Consider the following 9,706-nt stretch of genomic DNA (forward strand, 5'->3'; position numbering starts at 1 on the left):
TGCTTCGTGGGGGGGGGGGGGGGGGGGGTGCAGCCGAGCGGAGCCGCAGCGGCCGGCTGTCATTAAATGGAGGTCACCCGCTGTCCCCCCCGCTCCGTCCCCCGTCCCGGGACGCTTTCCAAGGTCCGCACGTTCTGTTTGTCAGACAGCGTTATGTGTGAGCTTCACTGTGCATCGATCGACGAGAGACCTCAGGGCAATAAGCTACGTCTGTTTGGTGATCAAGGAGTTAACCACTGATATATCCACTGGTACAACCACTGGTATTAACCACTAGTACAAACCATGGTACCAACCAATGATACCAACACACTGGTACTAACCACTGGTACCAACACACTGGTATTAACCATTGCTACCAACCATTGGTACAACCAATGAACACTGGTCGCTGGAGCTCGGGCTCATTACTGCAGAACCCGTACCTGTAATTAATTCCAAAACAATGATAACTAAGACGCTAAATATTAGTACTCCAACTCTGTCTATTTTATTATATTATTTATGCATGTGTTGTACGTGTGTATGAATCATAATTCATTTAAGTAGATGCACAATTATTACATTTATTAAAAATAAAAACCAAAACGCCCAAAACGTTGCAATGATTGTCTCTGGAGACCAGAGAGCTTCTCCCGGTGTCTCCGTCCTCCAACGCCACCTAGCGGTCGCGGAGGAGCAAGCATGTTAAGGGGAAATAAGGAGAAGTGTGTGCACTCTCTCTAAACACACTTTTAGATTCCTTTTTATATTGCTGGATGGTCTCCAAAAGGACCCAGACAATCAACTGAAGAAACAAAACGGCCCATCGCTATGATGGCTGTGTGTGATCTCTGGTGTTGCGGACAGTGCCCCCTTCAGGACGCCGTGTTACGGCCACAGAAAACTGACGCTAAATCCAAGTGACGTCACACCTGGTTACATATATAGGCCTTACTAATTATTATTCTGATATATTTTCTGTACAAATGTACAGAATATACCCTAATTGATCTTCATTCTCCTAACCCTCTGTAACATTATAAAGCGTCTGTATCATAATATAACCATCAGAATACTGCAGCACCACACCGTTCTCTGCTCTGTGTTCTGTGTTCTCCAGTATGTGTTCTTTGTTCTCCACTCTGTGTTCTGTGTTCTCCTGTATGTGTTCTATGTGTTAACGTGTTCTCTTCGCCCTTCCTCATCCGACACCAGAGAACACGCGAGTTAGATCCCGGATCAGCGCCCCTGCCCGCGCCCTTGGGCCAGGCACCAGACCGGCTCATTAGCCAGCGGGTCTCAAGGGGCTCTCTCTCTACTTCTGTCATTTATTAATTATCAATGATCATTTATACAATGATAATATATCAATATATATGATGATATATTTATGATATAATAATACAAATGGCTGCCACAATTAGTTCTAGCGGACCCCTTTAAAAAAGAAAAAACCTTTATTTCACAAGTGTAATTCATATTGATCGGTTTGTCTTCAAACGTGTGATGTAGTTGCATACATTGTTTACAGTATAACGCTCTTCTCTTCACACCCTGGCTCGTCCTCAGACCCTGTGGTTCCTCCTAATGTGGCCAGCCTTTAGAACCCGGGACATTTTGGGTTAACGGTAAATCTTCCTGCGTGAGGTTTTGGATTAATGAGCCCAAAATACTTTGCAGAATGCAATAATCATTGGTTAATGATACATATGTACGAAGGAGCCCAACCTTTCGACGTGAAGTTTGCGATTAACAAAAGTTTATCTGAGAAAACGCTGCAAAAACGTAGAAATCCGTGCAAGGAAAACTGTGAATAGAATATTTATTTGCTGTTTTTTTTGCAGGCACGGTGTGCTATTCAGCAAGTTCACCCTAGTCAGAAAGTCTGGTGCTGAAACAGAATATGATTATAAAAAGTAGCTCTTTTTGGCGATGGTTGAGTAATTATGGAAAGTTGTGTTCCCATGGAAACCCTGGGAGTGGTTTTATGGCTGATTGAAGGCTGTAAAGCGAACCATGCGTTTCTCCTCTTCTTTTGTTAGTGTGCACACGTAAGCATTCTCCCCGTGATATGAACTTGTTTAACGTTGACTATAGTGAGTGAAGTGAAGAGAAGGCTAGTGCAACATCAGGCCAGAACACAGCATTAAGGAGGAGGAGGATCCTCCCCATCTTTCGTCAGGCACATATAGGATCATGCTTGTGCCAAATCATCAATCAAGTGTTTTTGTTTCGAGGGATGAAGGGTTCCAGTTCCTGGGACTCTTGATGGCTTTTTTTTAGATGGCTTCTGAGGAGTCGGTTCTAGGTGGATGACCTCCTGTCGGACAGGTCGGACAGAGGCTTCAGTGTCAAATGGCTCTCAGGTCCCCCTCGCCAACGACCTCAGGGTTAGTCAGACCCCGCCCTGCGCCGCGGGGACCCGGCCATCGGACGCCTCGGCCTCAACAGGGGACCTGCGTCCCCGGCGGGTGTGGCGGCCCCCCGTTGGGCCTCGGGTCGGAGCTGGGCGGGGAGGTCTTGGTGCTGCCCCTCCTCCCCTGGGAAGCCGGTCTCCTCTGGCGCCGTCTCTTGGGCTGGCGGGACCGGCCATTCTTCTCGGGCAGGGCGGGGTCCAGCAGGGGGTCCAGGTGCAGCTTCCCGCTCTGGGCGTCGGAGGACTCGTCAATGAAGGCTAGGTTCTCCCCGAAGTAGTCCAGCGGCTGGGAGAAGAGCGCGTCGGGGAAGGTCATCTCCGGCTTGGTGTCGCGGGCGTCGGCCACGTGGTCCGTCTGCGTGGCCTGGGACGCCGCGTCCGCGTCCGAGCCCGAGCCCGACTCGGACTCGTTGGACGTGTAGGACGAGGAGGACCCGGAGCCGGACTCCGACTCTGAGCCGGACCCGTCGGGGCCCTTGGGGTCGGGGCCCCCCGGGGCTCCGTTGGCCGAGGTGCTGTGGCCCCCCTTCCCTCCTCGGCGCCGCTTCTTGCGGTGGCGCTTGAAGGGGTCCTCCAGCCCCTTGCCGGGGATGCGGAAGTCCACAGACATGTTCTGGATGTTCTGCGTCAGGTTGGAGGCGTGGGCGCGCAGCTCCTCCATCTGCGGGGGGGCGGGGGGGGCGTTAGTCAGGGGTCCCTCACCACTACACACCCACAGCTCTGCTGCTTCACTAACTCAGCTCATCTGGATCTCTGTGAGACGGAGGACCAGCGCGCTGTAGGACTGGTTTATGACACAGCAAAAGACTGAAGACTCACCTGGTCAGAGCTCACCTGCACTCTGCATAGAGCAGGAGGAGCAGGGAGGGGAGAGAGGAGGTGGGAGAGGAGGTGAGGAAGTAGGTGAGAGAGGAGCGTGGAGGTGAGAGAGGAGCAGGGAGGTGTGTGAGGAGTTGGTGAGGAGCAGGGAGGTACCTCTGCCCGGGTCTTCTTGGACAGCACCCGGAGCCAGTTCCCGATCATGGTGAGGATGGAGGCGAAGTAGGCCAGGCCGACCAGGATCCAGAACCACACCAGGGGCTTGTACCAGGTGTCACTGCCCTCCACCCCGGAGTCCCCTGAGGACCAGAGGCAGGAGGCGTGGTCAGGGGGAGGGGAGGAGCTACAGGGGCGTGGCTAGGGGACATGAGGACTACAGCAGGGGCGTGGCCAGGGGGAGGGGAGGAGCTACAGGGGCGTGGCTAGGGGACATGAGGACTACAGCAGGGTCGTGGCCAGAGGGAGGGGAGGAGCTACAGCAGGGGGCGTGGCCAGGGGAGGGGTGGAGCTACAGCAGGGGGCGTGGCCAGGAGGAGGGGGTGGACCTACAGCAGGGGGCGTGGCCAGGAGGAGGGGGTGGATCTACAGCAGGGGGCGTGGCCAGGAGGAGGGGGTGGACCTACAGCAGAGGCGTGGCCAGGGGGAGGGGGCGGAGCTACAGCAGGGGCGTGATTAGATGGAGGGGGGTTGCACATGTGCCCCAGAATGTGGATTGGCCACGCCCACTTCAGTTATCCTGTTAGCGGCTCGGACTGAAGCTAGCTAATCGAAACATAACGGTGTTCAAACTACATAATGCTACACACATGTTATTTGTTCAGCGTACATTTGTATTGTCCTAGCTTATGGAGTTTGTTTCATTGAGGTAAACGCTATCTGAGTGTGGTGGTCCGATGATGTGGTACCCCCTTATGAGACCAGTCTGGACACAATGGGCTACAAGACTGGTTCTGGTTTGGGAAGGAAACATAAAGATGGACTGGTTTTCTCTGTGTCCAGCCTACCGCTCTGGGGAATCCTATGGTGTAAAACCATTAATAATTCATCTGCTACTCAAGTTCGGCCTGTGAATAATTGAAGGGGTAAGTTAAGATTGTTTAGTGCCAGGCGGACCTAATGGATTAAAGGAGATATTATTTAATTATTTGGTCTGATGACGAGGTTACAACTCCCAACAGGTTTTTTTAAATCAATAACAACATATCAATAACAACATAACGTATCAAGATATGTCAAAGGCCTTTAAGCTACTGGAGAATAAACCGGCCATGACAGAAGTGATGTAGACGTACCATAGCCCCCAGGGGAGCCATTGTACCATACATCTGTACTATAGTAATACTGTAGTACTGAATCTGTACTAAAGTAATACTGTAGTACTGAATCTGTACTAAAGTAAGACTGTAGTACTGAATCTGTACTATAATAATACTGTAGTACTGAATCTGTACTATAGAAATACTATAGTACTGAATCTGTACTATAATAATACTGTAGTACTGAATCTGTACTTAAGTAATACTGTCGTACTGAATCTGTACTATAGTAAGACTGTAGTACTGAATCTGTACTATAGAAATACTATAGTACTGAATCTGTACTATAATAATACTGTAGTACTGAATCTGTACTATAGTAATACTGTAGTACTGAATCTGTACTATAGAAATACTGTCGTACTGAATCTGTACTATAGTAAGACTGTAGTACTGAATCTGTACTATAGAAATACTATAGTACTGAATCTGTACTATAATAATACTGTAGTACTGAATCTGTACTATAGTAATACTGTAGTACTGAATCTGTACTATAGAAATACTATAGTACTGAATCTGTACTATAGTAAGACTAGTACTGAATCTGTGCTATAGTACTACTATAGTACTGAATGTGTACAATAGTAATACTGTAGTACTAAATCTGTACTATCGTAATACTGTAGTACTGTATCTGTACTATAGTAATACTGTATCTGTACTATGATAGCTATAAAAATCCAGATCGTAAACGGAACCGGATCCGTCCTACCGGCCACGTAGTCGCCGAAGCCGACCGTGGTCAAGGTGATGACCACGAAGTAGGCCGACTCCAGGAGAGTCCATCCCTCCACCTCCTGGAACACGAAGATGGGCACGGCCACGAAGAGCACCACGCCCAGCAGGATGGAGAGCACGGCGGAGATGATCCTGACAATGGTGGGGCTCACACGCCACTTCTGCAGGACGGGACACAAGAGCGCTTATTGATCGGTTCATTGATCCCGGGCGCCTGGGAAACTGTCGCCGTTCTGCTCAGGATAATAGGAGGAAGAGGATTGAATTAAGGAGATGGACAACCACAATCAGTCATTGACTTCTAAGTATGTTATTCAGGGTCATTGAGGTGTGCATTAGGCTTCAGAAAACTACACTCCCTTAAATCCAGATCCTATTGTCTGGCATTTTAAGTAAAAGAACAGAACAATAGAATTGTTTACAATGTAAAACAATGTGCAATATGAACGTGATGGTGCTTCTGTGAGAGGGCACTAACCAAGAAGAGAGTCTCTATTTTGAGAATGACCTTCCTCAGACCCGTACCGAGGTGGTCGCCCACCCCCACCAGCAGGAATCCAAACATGGGGATGCCCACCAGCGCGTAGCAGATACAGAACAGCTGGCCGCCCTCCGTCTTGGGGGAGATGTTCCCGAACCCTGGCAGGAAGAGAGGAGAACAATCACAGAGTCTAAGCATTAAATATTATTCAAACAAAATCCAATTCAAATGACAGAGATCCAAGGTCACAGTAGTCAAGGGTCACGATCGTCCAAGGTCACAGTGGTCCAAGGTCACAGAGGTCCAAGGTCACGGCTGTCCAAGGTCACAGTGGTCCAAGGTCACGGTGCTCCAGGTCACATCAATAGTGACGTGAGATGACAAGCTATGAGGCTAGCCTTGTCGGCTAGCTACAAGGCTAGCCTTGTCGGCTAGCTACAAGGGCCTGTGAACCGGGGTACAGCCGTTTATACTCTCAGAACGGTAAGATCAGAATCATCTGAATTGGGGATTAAAACGTTTGAGTCATGGGGGCCCGCTCTGGAAGTGACATTCCCGACTGTTTGACAGTGCAGACTTCCAGACAGGTTCCATGTGTTTGTAAAATAGAATCAAACCAAACCAAACCATTGTAGTTGAAGGTGGCAGTGAATGGAGTTGTTCTGCAGACACTGAGCGAATTGGTCTGAATGACTTCCCTGGTAGAATAAAGGTCAAATAAGTAGAAGACACTGAGGAGGTTAAGAAGAGGCAGGATTTGTTTATTTATATTCTCTCCAGTGTGGGATGCTGCTCATCAGGTCTCCCAGTTTAACCTCCATCAGGCCTCCCAGTTTAACCAGTCGTTAAAGATTCAGTATTAACACTCTATCATCAGTGCTCTATCATCAGGACCGATGGTCCTGATGATAGAGCACTAATACTGGCCCAGCGGTGGTCCTGATGATAGAGTTCTAATTCTGACCCACCAATGGTCGTTATGATGGTTCCAGAGAAGAAGAATGCACTGGCCAGGTCCCACTGGCTGGTGAAGCTGCTGGCGTTGATACTGGTGTCCACACCGGCGCCCACCGCTTCGGCCACCTCCTGCAGGACAAGTCAAACTTTACAGGTCCGACCGGTATATCAAACTTTACAGGTCCAACCAGGTCCTTTCCCGCAGAAAATCTGCTGCAGTGTTGCATCGGTAGAGAAGGACGTGATGTTTTAGTGGTTGTGGTTCTGTGAGTTCAACACATGAATTGAGTTTGTTCCTTCTCCTGACCCCCCCCGTGCTCCACTACCTTGAGAGGGAGGTTGTGGTTGTAAAGGAGAGGCAGAGGTGCTTAAATGTAAATAGACCAAAGAGGTTAGAGGTTTGTGGTGTCTGTAAGGTCAGCTCTCTGTAGAACATGTGTGGGTCTACAGAATATAATAAAATAGCTAGCGAAATAAAATAGCTTAAACTTAAACTCATGATTTAATGACCGTTACTATACATGTATGTCTCCCCTTCGCCACCTTTTCACCGTCATTCATTATTCTCCGCACACAAAACATTGTGTCGCTGTAATACTCAACACAGCCCCTGGGGGGCGTCATATCACCTCGGCTCGTCGCAGCTGCTCTGACCCTGACCAACGTCCTTTCTAGATCTCATCAACATCTACACAACATAGTTTCAAACATATTCAGAAAGAGAATAATCTCATCTTAATAATAATATACCTCCATGATGAATTCATTCCATTCATCTTTGGTTACACAAACAAACAAGTATGCCGACATCTTTAAATACACCCAGGAATGCTTGTGACATAGCACTCATTCACGTTCCTGTTTCATGTTGTCAGTGTTTCCCCTGGTTACTACTGATGTCCAAGGGACTGGAATTGATTTGTCGTACTTGAACAGGGTTCAACTTGAACCATGTTCAAGTTGAACCCTGTTCAAGTACGTTCCTCTCTTAAAAAAAGGGTTAAATGTACATCCTTTTTCCGCTGTCATCTCCAAGCATCCTGTGGCCGCCACCCGGCTGCCAAGATGGCCGCCACTCCGCGCCACAGCGCTTGCCCCCCGCCGCTGCCTTATTTATACCCCTGGACCTCGGCCACCTCTCCCCGTCCCGCAGTCAGGGTACAATGGCCCCCGGGGTCACACAGCATAGCAGCACGGATATAGCCGCGCCGCGGGGCCGGAGGGTACGCTATAAAATGGGCTACATCACTAGCATCACTAGCGTATGCTAGTAACACAGGGCTACATCACTAGCGTATGCTAGTAACACAGGGCTACATCACTAGCGTATGCTAGTAACACAGGGCTACATCACTAGCGTATGCTAGTAACAGAGGGGCTAGGGAGGTACAGCCTGCTACGACATTACGGATAGTTTGTACCAAATCAAAAGTGGGAGCTAAACATCAGTCCTACTGCAGGCCTATGGAGAGTAGGGCTGTGTTCCAATATCCACACTATCCGCACTCACTCTACTTAGTTTGAGTACGTAGGGCGTTCCAATTAAGATCAGGGCGAAAAGAAGTGTACTGAAAGGACCTGGATGGTGTACTCAAAACGGTCAAACCGCGGAGTGTGGATTGATGTACTCAACGGCAGCCATCTTAGCTACGTAGCGTAGGGGGCGGTGCCAGGTTGAGCCAACGTCAGTGTATTATCCACAAAGCCTGCATTAATTGAGTCATTTTGTAGTTTTTATAGTTTTTATAGCTTTTTATACCTACTATGCGTAAAGAGTTCACCGTTCAAAGCGGGATGTTTATTGCGGGGGAGGAGCCGCGGCGGCAATCGCGATCGTAATTTCCGGTTAGTTCCTTACGTCTGAAAATTAGCGCACTTAGCGAGTGCAGATAGTGTTCTACGTTTAAGTGTACTCATTGAAGTATGGACATCGGAACACAGCACAGGTATGAGTGCAGAGGGAGAGCCCTCCAGGTGAGCGGTTGGGCAGGTATGAGTGCAGAGGGAGAGCCCTCCAGGTGTGCGGTTGGGCAGGTATGAGTGCAGAGGGAGAGCCCTCCAGGTGAGCGGTTGGGCAGGTATGAGTGCAGAGGGAGAGCCCTCCAGGTGTGCGGTTGGGCAGGTATGAGTGCAGAGGGAGAGCCCTCCAGGTGTGCGGTTGGGCAGGTATGAGTGCAGAGGGAGAGCCCTCCAGGTGTGCGGTTGGGCAGGTATGAGTGCAGAGGGAGAGCCCTCCAGGTGAGCGGTTTGGGCAGGTATGAGTGCAGAGGGAGAGCCCTCCAGGTGTGCGGTTGGGCAGGTATGAGTGCAGAGGGAGAGCCCTCCAGGTGAGCGGTTGGGCAGGTATGAGTGCAGAGGGAGAGCCCTCCAGGTGAGCGGTTGGGCAGGTATGAGTGCAGAGGGAGAGCCCTCCAGGTGAGCGGTTGGGCAGGTATGAGTGCAGAGGGAGAGCCCTCCAGGTGAGCGGTTGGGCAGGTATGAGTGCAGAGGGAGAGCCCTCCAGGTGAGCGGTTGGGCAGGTATGAGTGCAGAGGGAGAGCCCTCCAGGTGAGCGGTTGGGCAGTACCTCGATGAGCGCCTGCAGGCTGTCGGGGCTGACGCAGGTGAAGTTGAAGAGGAAGTCGCGGCGTGTGTCCTGCAGGTGGATGTGCTGGCCTTCCTCCTGGGGGGCCTCCAGGGTGCGGAACACCACGGCCCCCAGGACCAGGTACAGCAGCACCCCCGTCAGGATACCGAGGAGGGTGGAGCAGCGCATGCTGACGCCGCCCCGCAGGGACAGGGGGGGCTGCGGCGGCGGCTGCCTACCCACTCCTCCTCCACCACCTCCTCCTCCTCCTCCTCCTCCTCCTCCTCCTCTCCTCTCAGGGGCGGGGGGCTGCTGCAGTAGGCCACAGGGGGTTAGCTCCTCGACCGGCGGCTCCTCCTCCTCCCCCTCCTCCTCCTTCCCCCCGCCATCACCTCCTCCTCCCCCCCCCCTCCTCCTCCTTCCCCCCC

General features: G+C 50.8%; 1 protein-coding gene across 1 annotated transcript; it reads right to left on the bottom strand.

Annotated features, from left to right (window-relative positions):
• Positions 1-2,426: 2,426 nt before the first annotated feature.
• kcnk4b (potassium channel, subfamily K, member 4b) lies at positions 2,427-9,467 on the bottom strand (the record flags this gene model as incomplete). The annotated part of the gene is made up of 6 exons (XM_079738840.1): positions 2,427-3,059; positions 3,374-3,516; positions 5,249-5,435; positions 5,753-5,913; positions 6,724-6,841; positions 9,279-9,467. The coding sequence occupies 6 exons, from the start codon at positions 9,465-9,467 to the stop codon at positions 2,427-2,429; spliced, it is 1,431 nt and encodes a 476-aa protein (XP_079594966.1).
• Between the last annotated feature and the right edge of the window lie 239 nt (positions 9,468-9,706).

This window comes from Pollachius pollachius, assembly GCF_949987615.1.
Source record: "Pollachius pollachius genome assembly, chromosome: 6".
In the NCBI taxonomy this organism is placed as follows: Eukaryota; Metazoa; Chordata; class Actinopteri; order Gadiformes; family Gadidae; genus Pollachius; species Pollachius pollachius.